This window comes from Hyperolius riggenbachi, chromosome 7, assembly GCF_040937935.1.
Source record: "Hyperolius riggenbachi isolate aHypRig1 chromosome 7, aHypRig1.pri, whole genome shotgun sequence".
Taxonomy (NCBI): Eukaryota; Metazoa; Chordata; class Amphibia; order Anura; family Hyperoliidae; genus Hyperolius; species Hyperolius riggenbachi.
In genome coordinates this window covers 276,974,137-276,992,337 of record NC_090652.1, presented here as the reverse complement: position 1 = coordinate 276,992,337, position 18,201 = coordinate 276,974,137, and the positions used below count along the sequence as shown (strand labels likewise).

Here is an 18,201-nt window from a genome sequence, read left to right as displayed (position 1 = left end):
AGACTTCTCACATGTACACCACTTTGTATTGGTCTTTCACGTGGAATTCCAATAAAATTGATGCATGTTTGTGGCAGTAATGTGACAAAATGTGGAAAAGTTCAAGGGGGCCGAATACTTTTGCAACCCACTGTACATTTTTCCTCCAGTCTTCCTTGTCCTGGTTTTGATAAATATCCCCCAATGTTTCTTCAGAGCGAAGGGAAGCTTGATGGGTGTTGAAGCATTAAGTCACCTTTGAAGGAGCTCCCCCTTCCCCTCACACAGTGCCTGCTGGAAACCGCAGGGCAAGTCATACAGGTGGGGCGCATTATCCCCATCCTCTAGCTTCTAACACGGTCCGACGTCACCATCATTGTGAAATACTACAGCTGCCTATTTAAGTCGAGCGAGCTCACTGAACTCACAGTAGGCAGAGGGGGGGAAAAAGAGATTGTGTTTTAAAAGATCTGGAGACCAGATGTTCCACAAGGGCTCCGTCAGATGAGAGAGCTGCTTCTCTTGGAAGAAATCCCTCTTAAATTGCTGTAACATGACAAAAATGATTTTCTTTATTTTGTTTGCTCTGCACTTGGAGGAAGCCTTTGGATGGGGATTCAGGAACGGGATACTCCACAACTCCATCTGGCTAGGTAAGTGATTAATTCATTCAGCCATGCTTCGGACAATAACGAATATTACCTACAGGATTAGGAGGGACCTGCTGACCCTCCAGTTGTGGTGGAACTACAAGTATCAGCAGATCATACAAAGCTAGCATGGAAAACAGATATGATAGATTATGAGGAGCAGACTGAAAATCTGTCCAAGAAATAACGTTCCAACATTCATAGCAATGCCGACTTTCAGATTCTTCTTCATATTGATGCTTTTTTTTTAACTGTTTTATAAGTCATGGAGGTAGCACAGTACAAGTCAGGCTGAAACTTAGTAGTCATTATTATTACAACTTCTTCTTTTTTTTGTTACAACATTAAATCTGGATGGCCAAATTACTTTATAGGTGGATGTACACATATTAGATTTAAAGGGAATCTAAGGTGAAAATAAACTTATGATATAATGAATTGTATGTGTAGTACAGCTAAGAAATAGAACATTAGTAGCAAAGAAAAGAGTCTCATATTGTTTCCAGTACAGGAAGAGTTAAGACATTTCACTTGTTATCTATGCAAAAGAGTTTCTCTGAGCGCTTCAACCCAACTTGGGTTGGCTACAGTCCTGTTTTCCAAAGCACTTATACATCAAAGAAACAGATAAGGTTTTACTGACGGGGAGTTCAAAGGGTCATTACCTTTGCTCTGTTTCATAGTTTAATACAGAGTGTGGTTTGTAATTGCAAATATGACAGAATGATGCAATGTTATAAAAAAAAAAAAAAGCTATATAACTGAAAATAAAAATATGAGACTCTTTTCTTTGCTACTAATTATCCATGCTACAAATACAATTCATTATGGCATAAGTTTTTTTTTTTTTTTTTTGCTTCAGTGTCACTTTAAGTTTAGACAGTTTTGGAGGACGATTATTTGCCTTTGTAATGTGTGTACAGCATATGGTCAACATGTTGGATCCTTAATGATCCTCCATGCCCGAGTATGCCTAATCGCAATGTTACTTTCGCTCCCATTGCCCACTTCTACCTACGCCTATCGGCATCCCTCTGCTCCTCTCCATAGCTACAGAATGCATATTTAGCCGGAAGGCTAGCGATGAGTTTGCACAGCATTGGTCCCCGATTTGCCACCCGAGGATTTGTTTCCTGATCTTCCATGGCTGATAATAATTGCATGTGTGTACTATGCTTCGCTTTAGTCTCCTCTCTTTTTCTGTTTGAGCACAATTATCAGCCTTTATTAAAGGAGACATAGTCATGCGTCTCTAGACTCACATTTGACTATTGCCTCCTTACTAAACATTTCTCTTCATCCTTTCACCGCTTGTTTCTGATATGTCCGCAGAGGCTGATTACATAATTATTTTGTAAAAAGCACTTTGTAAGCTGACAGACAATCAATGGGAGGAGGAAGATGGAATCTTAACCACTTGAGGACTGCGGTGTTAAACACCCTAAAGAACAGGCCATTTTTCTTCAATTGGGCCATTGCAGCTTTATGGCCACGCTGTAGGGCCGCACAACTCAGCACACAAGTGATTCCCCCCCTTTTCTCCCCACCAACAGAGCTCTCTGTTGGTGGGGTCTGATCGATCCCCAGCTGTTTATTTATTTATTTTTTTTATAAATATTTTTCTTATTTATTTTTAATTAAATTTACTCTTTTTTTTTTTTCACCAGGTCCCTCCCTCCCATTCTCTGCCTTCAGCCTATCACCGCCGATCGCCTCTGCGTCCCCCAGGGGGACAGCCGTGTCACACAGCTGTCCCCTATACAGCGCTGCCTTAGATCGCAGCGCTGTACAGCCTAATTAGACGGTAGTTTCGCCGTCTAACAGTCTCCGAGCAACGATCGCCGCTGGGAGACTGAAAAGGACATGCGCGAGCATCAGTGCGCGCAATCTCCTGATAGCCCCATAGAAGGCCATTCACGCTAATCGGCGTGGAGCAGTCCTGGGGCTACCGCTGCGTTCACGCCAATTGGCGTGGAGCGGTCGGCAGGTAGTTAAAGGGAACCTGAAGTAAGAGGTATATGAAGGCTGTTATATTTAACTCCTTTTAAACAATACCAGTTGCCTAGCTGTCCTGCTGATCTCTGGGGTCAGTAGTGTTTGAGTTACACACCTGAAATAAACATACAGCTAATCTTGTCAGATTTTTAAAAGAAACAACTGATCTGCATGCTTGTTCAGGGTCTATGGAAGCAATCTATAGAGACAGAGGATCAGCAGGAAAGCCAGGCAACTGGTATTGTTTTACATTAAATAAATATGTCAGCCTTCATATCCCTCTCACTTCAGGTTCCCTTTAAGGTTCGTACACACATTAGATAACGATTGTTTGAAACCACACTGACATGGTAAACGATTTTATACTCAGTCAAGAATACAAACGATTTTAAACAAACTCTAATGACAAGGTCATTCAGAATGTAACGATAGCCTTATATATGTACTGATGGAAATGATGACAAATGAGACTATCGCCCGATCACAATATATGCAAACGATCATACAAACGCAACAAAGGCAGGCTTGAAGAGTCTGCAGGAACGCACGAGCGCACACACACGGTAAAGACGCATGGAGAATGTGCAGATAAGCAGGAAGTTGCGATCGTATGAAGTAGTAATTGTATATAGTAGGAAGTGACAGTTTTTCTGCAGACGGAAGTGACGATAGATTGTTGAAAAATGTACAATCACATTTTCAGGAAACAATAGTATGGAGATCAAGGGAAAAAACGCACATTTTAATACAAACTTATTCTTTGTAGCACATGCACTTTTTGTTCATTAACAAACGATGTTGGTAAACACTCTCCCAAACGAACGATCATAGGGAGAATGGATCTGGCAGGATGGATTGGTTGCTTTTACCGAGAATTCACGCCAGAGCTGGAACAAGGTCCTCCAGCACCCGAGGCCTAAGAGGCACCCCAGGGCCCCTAACACCTTAAAGAGAACCCAAGGAGGGGTTCTGTGAATAAAATCCCCATACAGAGGCTGGGTCTGTCTATAGAGCCCAGCCTCTGTTGCTATATAGATAGCTCCTAATCGCCCCCTGCACTCTACAATACCCCATAAATCACAGCCGCGCTATGCGCGCTGTGTTTACCTCACTCCTGTCACTCTCGCCGCTCCCCCCGCCTCCTGCATCGCTCCGGTCCCGCCCGCGTCCCTTCCGTCCAATCAGCGGCGAGGGAAGAGACGCGGGCGGGACCGGAGCGATTTAGGAGGCGGGGGAGCGGCGAGACTGACAGGAGAGAGGAAAACACAGCGCGCTGCGACACGCTGCGTGTCGCCAGTGCGGCTGTGTTTAGGGGGGTATTGCAGAGCGCAGGGTGGGCTTAGGGGCGAACTATATAGCAACAGAGGCTGGGCTCTATAGACAAACCCAACCTCTGTATGGGGATTTTATTCTCAGAACCCCTCCTCAGGTTCTCTTTAATCTCTAGTTAGCTGGCTGCAGTCACTGCCATGTATGCCCTTTTCGTATTTCTCTCTGCTTCAAACATAATAGGGGAATGATAGCTGTGTGCCGCCTCCTACACTGCACCCTGAGGCTGGAGCCTCTCTCACCTCTGCCTCGGCCGGCCCGGCCCTGATTCCCGCTGGTCGTAACTGTTTCAGATTGTTGGTTTACACGTTTGCTTCAAATAGTTGGACGATCCGTTGTTGAACCAACGCTTCCAAAGACTTCAGTCCAATGTGTGCGCGAAGCTTTAGAGCAAAGGAGAGGATTCAAAATAGTTAAAGAGGAACTGTAGTGAAATTAATGTAATGAATAACATTGCTTACTGTTTACAATATTAATTTATAAATCATTTAGTCAGTGTTTGCCCGTTGTAAAATCTTTCCTCTCCCTGATTCACATTCTGAAATGTATCACTGGTGGAGACATCTTTAGTCCTGCCAGGTGATCTGTACGGAATGTTTGTTTGCTGAGACTTCTATGCACAGAGGGAGATACTGCTTGCTTGGCAGTTGGAAACAGACTTTACTTCCCACAAGACAACTAGGTTCACAGAGAGCAAATTGTCAGGACCATGGTCATGACATCACACTGTGGGAGGGGTTTAACTACAATATTAGCCAGACAGATTTCTCATTGGAAAGGGGGTATCAGCTACTGATTGGGATGAAGTTCAATCAATCCTGGGTTACTGTGCCTCTTTAAGCTGCCTTTACTTGCAGCCATGCAGCAGAGATTTTGAGCTACAGAAAAATAGCACTGAACTTTTAATATACGTTGTTTCCTTGGGGGGGGGGGGGGGGGGGGCAGCATTAGAAAGAGCTAAGACACCATCCACACACTGATAACAATGCTTGGTTGGAAGCAGAAAACTTTCCATTGTTCAGTAAGGATTTTGCAGCCAAACCTATTTTTTGTTGTTTATACCAATTCCCTATCCCAGATATTGAGCAATATCGTGATCTGTCTCATCGCTTCTGACAGTTGCCCGATGGCTGACTAGCTGTTAAAGGTCTACTCCAGCGAAAACAGTAAGCTGGAAAATCTGCCAGAACCGACAGGTTTTGGACTGGTCTATCTCCTCATGGGGGATTCTCAGGATTCCTTTGTTTTCAAAAGCATTCCTTGAATGGCAGTTGCTAAGTCTAACTGCCAAAATAGTGTGCAAGCAAATAGGGAAGTGGGCTGGTATCTTACTATTTTAGCAGTTAAACTTAGCAATGGCTGTTCAGGAAATGCTTTAAAAAAAAAACCTGATAATCTCCCATGAGGAAGTGGACTAGAGCAAAACCTGTCAGTTTTATCCGATTTTAACTGCTTGACACAGCTGAGAAATAGAATTACAACTTGTAATTAGTGACAGATGAGGGGGGAATAGACAGGCTAAACTCTCTAAATACATACAGGGTACATTTCTCTATGTTTTTCTTATGACTTGTGCAAGAGTTCAGGTCCACTTTAGGTCCCGAGGAAAGGCAAGACCTGCTTGAACACGCTGTACTGTACGAGTCACAGGTCGTCATCTACAGAAGTGGATATAATTTTAGAGACCATATTTATGTCATTCCTGTACATTCGCTTTGCTTACATTCCATTTTCGCTCCAGTCCTTCGTAGCTGTCAAGGTCTTACGCTTTGATGTGAATTACTAGTTAGCACTGCAGTCTGGGAACTAAAAGTATATTTCAAGAAACAACTACTGTACAATTTACTTTTTTTTTTGTGTATTTTTCTTCCCCGTTTGAATCTTCAAATGGAAGCAGTTTAAAGGTACAGTTTTTGTTTTTTGAATGGTTTTGTTTGTGCAAGACTCCACTGGAGATCATTTGTATGGATCTATAGGATGCTTTGACTCTGAGTGCTTACTGCAACATTTAGTTTTTATTGTGCAGCTGAACTCTTGCACAGAACAGAAGGAAAAAAACAGAGAAATGCACCCTGTATGTATGTAGAGAGTTTAGCCTGTCTAATCCCCCCTCATCTGTGACTAATCACAACTGTAATTTGATATCTCAGCTGTGTCCGCTCAGGAACCCCCTCTGCTATGGCAGAGCAGCCAATTTGTAAACTCAGGATGACGACAATATGTCTGCTCCCATGAAAGCAGGAAGTGGACACACTGCAGATTTATTGCAGCATTTATATCGGCTGTAACTATGTTTTAGAGCAGAGAGGAAGCTCTGAGTTCAGGTCTGCTTTTATCTGAGCTTCACATTCATACATGATTTGGGGGTTTATTTGTAAAGCTGAGAATCTGTAATTTTCCAACTTTGTGATGATAAATGTCATATTTTGTCCCATCCTATTTCTAAAAGTACCCAAAAAAGTGAAAGGTCGCATTCACAGTGAGACGTTATGGTCGCGTGTTATAAAGTCTTATAACGCAGCTTACCGCACTGCAATGCTAATCCTATCTGCCGTTCACAGTGCAATGTTACAGTCGCGTTAAAAAATATTGCGTTGTGGTGACTCACTGCGTGCAGTGCGTTACCTATTAACGCAGACACGTTGCGACTTTCGCAATAAACTGCAACGTCCCACTGTGAATGCGACCTCAGAGTCCTTTTACACTGCAAATTGCATTTGCAATTGCCCTGCATTTCTGATCACGATTTTTCATGTGATTGTCCTTATGTGCAGAGCAATTGCAATTTTTGGGAGACGAGGGGCGGGGCTTCATGCAGCATAGGGAAATTCCACATAAATCGCATAGTACTGCACTTGCTATGAGATTTTTGCATGCTCCCATATACTAGATCTAAGCACAATCGCATGAAACCTGCAGCAGGCTGTGCTACTGCACTTATGTTACAGCATTATTCCAAAATGTATTAAATTGATTTTTTCCCTCTGAATTCTATGTACAGTAGCCCATACAGACGTGAAATTTTTGCAATTTTATTAAAAAATAAAAACATTGAGAAAGCACATGTACTTACCGTAAGTATTCACAACCTTTGCCATGAAGCTCAAAATTGAGCTCAGGTGCATCCTGTTTCCACTGATCAGTGGCGTCGCAATAGGAGTTGCAAAGGTTGCAACTGCATTGGGGCCCTTGGGCCAGAGGGGCCCCAAGAGGCCCTCCCTCGAATGCAGTATTAGCTCTCTACTGGTCCTGTGCTGGTAATAATCACTTCTGTAGATGCTTGGAATAGTAGTAATTATTAACAAACTGTTCCCCATCCCCTTCTTGCATCTCTGACACTGTGGTTGCCCTTGGCAGGTTTTGGTGCACCGTATCAATTGCTATGTGTAGAGTGCTTGGGGGGACCCCAATGTAAAACTTGCACTGAGGCCCATAGCTCCTTAGCTATGCCACTGCCCCTGATAATCCTTGAGATGTTTCTGGAGCTTAATTGGAGTCCACCTGTGATAAATTCAGTTGATTGGACATGATTTGGAAAGGCACACACCTGTCTATATGTGGTCCCACAGTTGACAGTTCATGTCAGAGCACAAACCAAGCAACCAAGTAAGTCAAAGGCATTGTCTGTAGACCTCCGAAACAGGATTGTCGAGGCACAAATCTGGGGAAGGTTACAGAAAAATTTCTGTTGCTTTGAAGTTCTCAATGAGCACAGTGGCCTCCATCATCCTTGAGGGAAAGAAGTTCAAAATCACCAGGCCTCTTCCTAGAGTCCATCTAAACTGAGTGATCAGGAGGGGAGATGGGTCTTAGTCAGGGAGGTGACCAATAGTGGTCCAGAGGTCCTCTGTAGAGAGAGGAGTATGTTCCAGAAGATCAACCATCACTGTAGCAATCCACCCATCAGGCCTGTATGGTAGAGTGGCAAGACGGAAGCCACTCCTTAGTAAAAGGCAAATGAAGGACTCTCAGGCCAATCAGAAACAAAATTCTCTGGTCTGATGAGACAAAGATTGAACTGTTTGGTGTGAATGTCAAGCATCACGTTTGGAGAAAATCAGTTACTATTTATCACCAGGCCAATACCATCCCTACAGTAAAGCATGATGGTGGCAGCATCATGCTGTGGGGATATTTCTTAATGGCAGGAATGGGGAGACTAGTCAGGATAAAGGGAAAGATGAATGCCGCAATGTACAGAGACATCCTGTATGAAAACCTGCTCCAAAGCATTGGAGTGACGGTACATTTTTCAGCAGGACAGGGTCCCCAAGCCAAGATATCAAAGGAGTGGCTTCAGGACAACTCGAAAGTACCGGAGTGGCCCAGCTAAAGCCCAGACTTGAATCAGATTGAAGATTTCTGGAAAGATCTTAAAATGACTGTACATTGACGCTTCCCATCCAACCTGATGGAGCTTGAGAGGTGCTGCAAAGAAGAATGGGCAAAACTGGCCAAGGATAGGTGTGCCAAACTTGTGGCATCATATTCAAAAAGACTTAAAGAGAATCTGTATTGTTAAAATCACACAAAAGTAAACATACCAGTGCGTTAGGGCAGTGTTTCTCAACATTTTATTGGTATGTACCCCTTTTAAAACCCTGTATTCACCAATTACCCCCTAGCATAGTAAACATTATCACAAGTACCCCATTGACAAATATTTATTTAATAGTAGTAAACAATTCTAAATTCTAATTCTAAACAAAGTCTTAACAATTCCCAAGCATTTACTATTGATTTTAATTAGCTGAAATACTAATTCGGTGTTGTTTAAATAAGAGTTATCATTTTCTAAAACTATAAATTTGTTATTCTTGGTTAAGTATATCAAGCCTGAGTACCCCCTGGAACCATCAGAAGTACCCCCTGGGGTACGCGTACCACACGTTGAGAACCTAGGCGTTAGGGGACATCTCCTATTACCCTCTGACACAATTTTGCCGCTCCCCGCCGCATTAAAAGTGGTTAAAAACAGTTTTAAAAAGTTTGTTTATAAACAAACAAAATGGCCACCAAAACAGGAAGTAGGTTGATGTACAGTATGTCCACACATAGAAAATACATCCATACACAAGCAGGCTGTATACAGCCTTCCTTTTGAATCTCAAGAGATCATTTGTGTGTTTCTTTCCCCCTGCATCTCTCATGCACTGAAGTTTCAGGCTGCTCGTTTCTTCCTGCAAACAGCTTTGCCATTGTCTGTAATTCTTCAGTATGTGAAAGCCCAGCCAGCTCAGAGGACAATTTATCCAGCTTGTAAAAGATAAGAGAGAAGAGAGAAGCTGCTCTAATCTAAATAACACACAGGCAGTGTGCATAGAGGGGCCTGGAAGGGGAAGTTCATAGCAGAACCACAACACTGAAGAACTTGGCAGCCTTCCAGACACAGGCTGACAAGTCGGGCTAGTAAAAAAGGGCGCACAGGGAAAGTGGACAAAAAGGGCGCCGCCATAGAATGCAATGCAAAATATCGGCTATTCGGCGCCCGACAGGAAAAAAGGGCGCCCGAGAAATAGCGGTTAAAGGGATCGTGTTAACAAAAGTTTTCGTTTACAGAATAAGGTTTATAACAAATATCGTTTACAAGTTCGTTTTGAGTTTGTGTTATACTTATTTTTTCGTTTTTAAATTTCGCTTATATCAGTTCTTACTTATTATTTAGTTTAAAAATTTCGCTTACAAAGGTATAACAACTAAATTTTCGTTTACACTTCTTTCATCATTTAAAAATTAGTTTTCATATGTATAATGCGTAAATACCGTTTTCAACCTTATTGTATTAGAAATACATTGCTTTTGGTATTAACTTTGTTTTTACACTGATAATGCGTTGATTATAGTTACTAAAATATCGCTTTTAATATTACTGTTATTTTAAGTTTGTTTTCACACTTATAATGTGTTGATTATAGTTACTAAAATATCGCTTTTAATGTTACTGTTATTTTAAGATTTCTAATGCTTGTAAGGCTATCTATTGTATTGTATATATTTATATATACTTTTCTCTATTTATAATATTAATGTATACGTGATTTTATGGCTATTTTAAGGCTATTTATTCTATTACAAATATATAAATTATTTTATTCATGTTATTTGTAGAGAAGAATTTTAAGGATTAAATATATTATTGTTTATATGTGTTTAGGGTGTTTGTGCGGTGGGGATGGTTAGGTTTAGGCATTACCAGGGGGGTCTAGGGGTTAGGGATAGGTACAGGGAGGGTTAGGTATAGTTACAGTATAATATACACAATCAGGGGGGTCTTAGGGTTAGGCACCACCAGGGGGGTCTTAGGGTTAGGCACAACCAGGGGGGTCTTAGGGTTAGGCACCACCAGGGGGGTCTTAGGGTTAGGCACCAACAGGGGGGTCTTAGGGTTAGGCACCACCAGGGGGGTCTTAGGGTTAGGCACCACCAGGGGGTTCTTAGGGTTAGGCACCACCAGGGGGTTCTTAGGGTTAGGCACCACCAGGGGGGTCTTAGGGTTAGGCACCACCAGTGGGTTCTTAGGGTTAGGCACCACCAGGGGGGTCTAGGGGTTAGGGATAGGTACAGGGAGGGCACTGTGTGAGAGTAAGGTTAGGTATAGTTACAGCACAATATATGTAATATATACAATTTATTAAATTATATATATTTAAACAAAGAGGGGTCTAGGGGTTAGGGATAGGGATAGGGAGAGATCTGTGTGAGCCTACAGTTAGGTATAATTACAGTAAAATATCTGTAAAACCTACCATTGCATTGCTATGCTTAATACAAGTGTAAATATCGTTTTTGTTATAGACGCTATTTGACGTTTCTTTTCAGAATTCGTTTGTTGTTATAGACGGTATTTTGCCATTTCATTTCCGTTTATTTAACCTATTTAGCACTAAATTTTCGTTTACAACCCCTTAAAAGATAAATATGGTTTTGCATTAAAACTTAAAATTTCGGCTATACCCCGCGCCCTTTTTTCCAGGCGCCCTTTTTTGATAGACGCCTGACAAGTCTGACAAGAGAGAGATAAGTTGATTTATTACAGAGACAGTGATAGTATAAAGTGCTGCAGTTAGCCAGAACACATTAGAATAGCTTTTGGAACTTGTAGGATGATAAAAAACAGGATGCAATTTTTGTTACGGAGTCTCTTTAAGGCAGTTGCTAAAGGTGCATTGACAAAGTATTGAGCAAAAGCTGCGAATACTTATGCACATTTGATTTCAAATTTTTGTTAATTTTTTTAATACATTTGCCAAATCTCAAGCAGGGCCGCCTTCAGGACATCACAGGGGGTACTGCTGTATGGGGCCCAAGTGAATCTGGGGCCTTGCAAACAGTAGCACACATGAGCTGCAGTCTGTGTCTGTCCAGAGGCGGACATAGGCCCATGCAGGCCGTGCAGCCGAACAGGGGCCCTATGTCCTCTAGGGCCCATGCAATTGCTCCAGCCTGATTATCCTCTAGGCTTTTCTCCGTGTATTTCTCTCTGAAACTCAAGAGAAACAGTGACAATAACTTGAGCCCCAGTCAGATACAAATTTAAAATGTGTGCTACCCTGATACAGTGCCTACAGAATGTGACCTGGGTTCATGTACTTTTATCTTATCGGCATTGCTTGGATCCAACCATGATCTGTTATGATCATATGGGGCCTGCTTAATTTATTATGCACAGGGGCCCATCGTTGCCTTTGTCCGCCACTGTGTCTGTCCATATCTGTCTTTCTGGCTGCCCATTAATGGGGTGAGAGGTGGCGGGAGGCTCATCCAGGAGTTATCTTAGTCAATTAGTGAGTAAAGTAAACCTGAGACAAATGGGAGAAAATGATTTTTACCTGGGGTTCCTTCCAGCTCCCTGTAGTCCATCAGCTCCCTCGATACCCTTCTGGTCTGATCCATTGTGCTCCTGTGAAGTCCTCACACTCCAGCTGGGTGGCGGGGCACGGCGCATGCATTGTTCTTGGTAGCGCGCCTCCTCCATCGTGCTCCCACAGCTGGGAGTGTTCTGTGCAAGCACACTTGCACTGAGATTACCCAGAACGCTCCCAGCCATGGTATTGCATGAAAAGCAGACAACCAGACAAAGTGATGCGCTGTGAATACTTTCTGGATGCACTATAGGTAAAAATCACAATGCACGCTGGAAAGCAGTGGAAAAGGGGCAGAGTGATTAAAGTGTTAACCACAATACTCCTGTAATTACCCAAAAACAGGGGGAAAGCGTGTTGCTCTCCGACTTTCACATCGCAGAGTGCCTAGTGGAAAAGGAATCTTTGCATCACGTCTGTTCTCTGCTTTTTTTTATTCTTTATTTCTCTTTGCATTTGCGATTTTTCAGGTCTTTTTTTGTAGTAACTTTTGTGTGCATTTTTTGCAATTTTTGTATGCCAGTTTTGGGTTTGCAATTTTTGCCATGCATAGCAATGAAGATAATTTGCATCTAATTCATTTCCAACTCACACAGCATTTGTTGCAAAAAATGTTTGATTTTTCAACATTGCCATTAACGTGCATTGAAACATCAGTTGCAGCCACACAAAAATGCAGACCTGCAGAGAGAATTCAGAACACAGAAAAATCGACCAAATGCAAATCTCACAGAAACACATAAAGATTCGGTCGCCATCAACATACATTAAAAGTGCTGTGAATGTGATTTTGGAAAATCACAAATTACTCAAGCATAACCCTCGCCTTACTCATCACTTTGATAATGGAGAACTTGGTAGTAAAGAATAGAGATCAGAAGGAGATATCTCTGACTTTGTACAGTTATACATTACATGCAATGCATTACCCTCCCCTCATTGTGCATGTGACTTTTACTGCAGATTAGTGAACATACCCTAAGAAGTGACAATGGGGTTGGTGCACAGAAGCGCAGTAATATTGCCGTGCACAGATAGCACACAGCAATATTACCATTACTACTGTGAGTAAAGTAATCCTTTTGTGCACCCCTCATCCAACCCCACAATTCCCCCCTCTTATCTTCCTTTACATTGCTTTATAACAGGGCACATTGCCTTAAGCACTCATCACCCCCCGATGCCCTCCACCCTCCCGTACACACACACACACAATCAGCCTGCAACTATGGTAGTCCAACAACATCATGTGAAGCACGCAGAGCCGGAACACGGTCCTCCAGCACCCAAGGCCGAGACACCATAGTGCACCCCTCCATCCCTCCCACCTCATCCGTCACACACTGATTGCTATTAGACTAAGAGGCTCCCCAGGGCCTCCAACACCTTAATGTCTACTCTGCCGAGTATCCCCTTTTCTTATCTCTCTGCTTCCAACACAATAGGGGAATGATAGCTGAGTGAATTTGCGTCCCCTCCTACACTGCGCCCTGAGGCTGGAGCCTCTCTGGCCTCTGCCTCAGCCCAGCCCTGGAAGCATGGGAAGGAAAGATAAGAATGGCTGGGCAGCGGGGCACACGATAATTTATATAAGGTTGTGACAGAGTGGGGGCCCCCTCCTCCAGTTCCAGTCCTCCCGAGTCATGAGCATCACTTTCTGGTACCTCTGCACAGCCACGCACACTACCATGCACAGCGGTGGACCTGGCTGTCAGGTACAAGTGAGGGGCAGAACAAAAAACTTAGGAGGTGAAATGTGCACCAGCACCTTTGGAAACTGGCACCCTGAGCGACCCACAGACCTTCTAACGAGTGTTACCATAGCAATGCTCGTGCTACTCGAGTACTGCGGGTTGAGCTAATATCGTACCTCTCAGTACACGCTGACAATAGTAACGGTAATATAGCTGTGTGGTGTCTGTGCACAGGCATAGCAATATTACCACACTTTTGTGCATCAACCACAATATTGGCAAATTATATTGGAGTGCTTTACATTGAGACTCCACTGTAGTTTTAACACCAAAAGAGGGCTTTCTACACAAAGACAACAGTTGCGTCAGCACCGCAGCAGTTCTGCTCCAAGGACCGCCTGTACGGCCCCCGCAGGGAGATAGAGATAACACAATATGCTGCTACGTAACACCCTCTTTCCTGGAAAAATATTTGGCAGTTTACACTGTAAATAAATACACAGGCTCCTATTGTGACCTTTGCCCAGCTTATAATAACAAGTGGAGCACTGGGAAAAGCTGGCGACTGGTGAGAAAGTTGAAATGAATCTTGACTAAATCTGGGAGTGGACATTCTGAAAGTGTGGAACATTTCCTGGCAATGATCTTTCTCAGAGCTTGAGATCATTATTGACCAAAAGGTGAAGAAAAAGTCTTCCAGCAAACTTCACAGGCAAGCTTACAGCACCGACCACCAGCAGTGGAAGCGCCCGCTATTTGGAGCCGCAGTTTGCATAGAGGGCGGCCCGACTCCCGCTATTATAGTGGGCATCCTTTAAAATAGGTTTCATTTTAACGCCGGTGTTAAGGTTAGGGGCCCATGGTGGTAAGGGGTTTAGGTAAGGCATGTGGGGGTTAAGGCCAGTTTACCACGGGGAGGGGGGGGGGGATTGAGGTTATTTGTTCACTAGGGGAATTAACAGTTAGTTGCCGACCAGGGGGAATAAGGTTGGTTTCCCACGGCTAGGTACCCACTGGGGAGTGTTTAAGGTTAGGTGCTACCAGGGAAGGGTTCTGTGTGAGAGTAGGGAGAGGCTAGGCCATAGTGAAATATTGGTAAATATTACTGATATTTTACTGGATGGATGTAGTAGAATATCAGTAAATTTACACATATAATACTACCACTATGAATAAAGTAGTAGGATAAGGGGGGAATTTACCTATATTCTACTACCGCTATCCGGCACTATTTTAAACGGGCGTCTTTTTCAAGTGTTTGCACTATTAGGTCTAATTTATAAACAGGCATTTTTAAAGTACCTCATAATGGCTTCTATTGATTTTGCAAGTATTTTAAAACTTTTTCATTTCTCCATGTATCCCTATGTGTCCTCTCTCTACCACTATGTAATGCTGCACAATACTAGCAGTGTTATTTGAAAACCTCTGTGGGGCCAGGCCCTAGTAGGCCCTTAATAGGCCGATCAGTAATGAAGGGCTGGGACACTGGGCTTAGGGCATCAGAATCATATAAGACCAGCCCCGAGGTCTAACCTGATTATATAAACTCCTAGGAAAGGTGTTTCACAATTACGGTAGTGTAATAAGAGATACTGATTCTATTTAAAGAGAAACTGCAATCAAAATAACATCATTAATAAATGGATTATATTTTTTTTTTCAAATATTCATTTATAAGTTATTTAGTCAGTGTTTGTCCATTGTCAAATCTTTCCTCAGAGATACTGAGTTTCATACCACGTTCATGCGTTAGAACAAGTTCCCAATTGTTCTTCCTCCGTCCCTTTGTATGATGCAAATACAGTACATTTTGGATTTCGAAAAATAGACAAAAATAGACTTTTCTATCACTTAACAAGCAAAACTCAGCTGAACTCTGTCTGATTCAGTCTGGGAGTATCCTGAACGTTTTCCAGCTCCACATGATTCAGATCCTTGTAAATGCGTTTCATGAGTTTAGTAGCAGCGACTAAGTCACAGCGACAAGCAGCTAAGTCTTCAGTACGTTTTTACCAGAGAGTGCAACTAGTGATGGGCTCACGAGTACATAACTAGCTTAATTTGTGATTGTAATGAGGCTTAATAGGCTCAGGTGTGCCTCTGGGAGACAGGGGGTTAATTACCCAGCTGCCCGCCACTTGTATGCGTATCACACAGCCTTGCACGTGTCCAATGGGACGCGTTCCCCGACTCAATACCGCACACTTCCTTCTTCCGGCGTGCAACTTGTCATTGTCACCCATGTCACATGACGCTAAGAGATAACAAAGAATGAATGAAGGTGCTCCATGGTGTGTCTAGTGCCAGTAATTCAATGCAATCAAATATTTCCAACTTGAATTACCGCAGTTACATGGTGGTTTGGCCTCCGCCCATCTCCCTTGCCTGCTGCAGTGAGACGTGTTAGTGAAATAGTTGGATATTTAATGTGGAAAATGTACTTAATGTGCCGGCAGAATTCCTGCCATAAGCAATTTTTGTTATGAAAACGGGGATGATTGACAGCCGGCTGCCTGCATGCTATTTTATGACTTTAGAAAACCTGTTCCTCGCAGAGGAATATCCAGGGCCAGATTTAAAATGTTTGTCTTCCTACACCAACTATTTTGTGCTGCCTTTGACCCTTCAAAAATCCAGTCAGGAAATTAAACTGCTAAAAGAGAACCCGAGGCAGAAAGAGAATTAAAAGAAACATACTGCCTGAACCAGGTCTTCTTCTTAAAGGGAACCTAAACTGAGAGGGATATGGATTTTTCATTTTAAACAATACCAGTTGCCTGGCAGCCCTGCTGATCTCTCTGGCTGCAGTAGTGGCTGAATCACACACCTGAAACAAGCATGCAGCTAATCCAATCTGACTTCAGTCAGAGCACCTGATGTGCATGCTTGTTCAGGGGCTATGGCTAAAAGTATTAGAGACACAGGATCAGTAGGAGAGTCAGTCAACTGGTATTATTTTAAAAGGAAAAATCCATATCCTTCTCAGTTTAGGTTCCCTTTAAGTCCACACATAGAACAAAGATGCTGGATCTCTACCTGGATTTAAGACCGGCTGGCCAATTTTATTGCAAGTGCCACAGTGCAGAGCACAACGTTTCGACTGCAGAGGTCTTTCTCAAGTGCATACAGAACAAAAGTGCCACTCCCTATTTAAAGGACATACAATTTGCATAAAACACACCCCTAGGGGCGGGCACAAAACGTAAAGAGACAGTAGATACAACAGGTAATGCAAAATTGCTCATAGAAAACATTTCAAGCTATATGTTTCATTCATCCCATTAGGGGTCAAAGTTCCTAAAGCACTCATCCATCTGCATTCCCTTCGCAGTAGTAAGCCTAAAGATAAATTTGATTCTCCCGTAGGCAGACATTTTCATCAATGCAAGTATAAAGTCGGTGATCTGAGATGGTGTGTGCTAGAAAAGGTTTTCGATATCGAAGGTGTTTACCCGCAGACCTTACTACTGCGAAGGGAATGCAGATGGATCAGTGATTTAGGAACTTTGACCCCTAATGGGATAAATGAAACATATAGCTTGAAATGTTTTCTATGAGCAATTTTGCATTACCTGTTGTATATACTGTCTCTTTAAGTTTTGTGCCCGCCCCTAGGTGTGTTTTATGCAAATTGTATGTCCTTTAAATAGGGTGTGGCACTTTTGTTCTGTAAGCACTTGAGAAAGACCTCTGCAGTCGAAATGTTGTGCTCTGCACTGTGGCACTTGCAATAAAATTGGCCAGCCGGCCTTAAATCCAGGTAGAGACCCAACATCTTTGTTCTATGTGTTGAAGTATCCCTATGGTGGATGAGGGGCTTTGCTGGTTGACTCCCTGGTGCTGTTAAATATTGGATTGCAGCGTTGGGATATCTGTATTGCTTCTTCTTAAGTCCAACAATCCACTCCTCACCACCTCCGTCGCTCTGTTCGTCCGCTGGGTCACAGGGAAGCTTTGTTCTTTTTCAAGATGGCCGCGACCCCCGAGGACACGGTGTTGCAGCTTCTCAGCATAGCTCCCAACTGTCCCTCTTTTGGAGGGAAACTCCCTCTTTGGCGACCCAGTCCCTCTGTCCCTCCTTCTTCCTCATTTGTGCCTCTTTCAGGGATAATGTACAGATCTATGTAAATATATGTATTTTCTACTGAGAAATGTATTTAATTGACATTATTCCCATCCTTTAAATTGATATATTTCTTATTTTGAAATACTAATATGAAGGAAAATGAAACAAGATAGAACAGACTAGTGTGGTTTGAATTATCAAACTATATATTTTTCTTATAAAATCTTTATGGTATGCCTGACTAGGGGTGTGGTAAGGAGTGTGATGAGGTTGGCTTAAGTGTCCCTCTTTCTTATCTCAAAATGTTGTGAGGTATCATGTCTCAGCTCTCACAAAGCTCCCACAAAGAGCTGTACTGTGACACAGAGGGGTGGGGAAGGGGGTGGAGAGAGGTAGGGCACAGCTCGGGGAAGGGTGGAGAGGGGTGGCGAAAGGAGGGAAAGGGGAGTTCCTAACGCCAGAGTGGGTGTTCTGCAGGAGTGCCTTTCCTGCAAAGGATGCCGTGTCCCCTGTTAGGATTCTGACAAGCTGCTTGTCAGTAATTTCAGGGAGGCACAACCGAGGGAAGTGGAAAGAGAGCAGTACATAGAGGACACAGAGGCATGTCACTGAGTGATGAACAT

The 18,201-nt window shown here is 43.0% G+C and overlaps 1 protein-coding gene across 1 annotated transcript in view; it reads left to right on the top strand.

Annotated features, from left to right (window-relative positions):
• Positions 1-423: 423 nt before the first annotated feature.
• The window catches only part of TNFAIP6 (TNF alpha induced protein 6), a 65,670-nt gene continuing 47,892 nt past the window's right edge, over positions 424-18,201 (top strand). Inside the window, exon 1 of the mRNA XM_068247073.1 lies at positions 424-632. Within this exon, the coding sequence (XP_068103174.1) occupies positions 533-632 (100 nt within the window). The 5' untranslated portion in view covers positions 424-532. The remainder of the gene's footprint in view (positions 633-18,201) is intronic.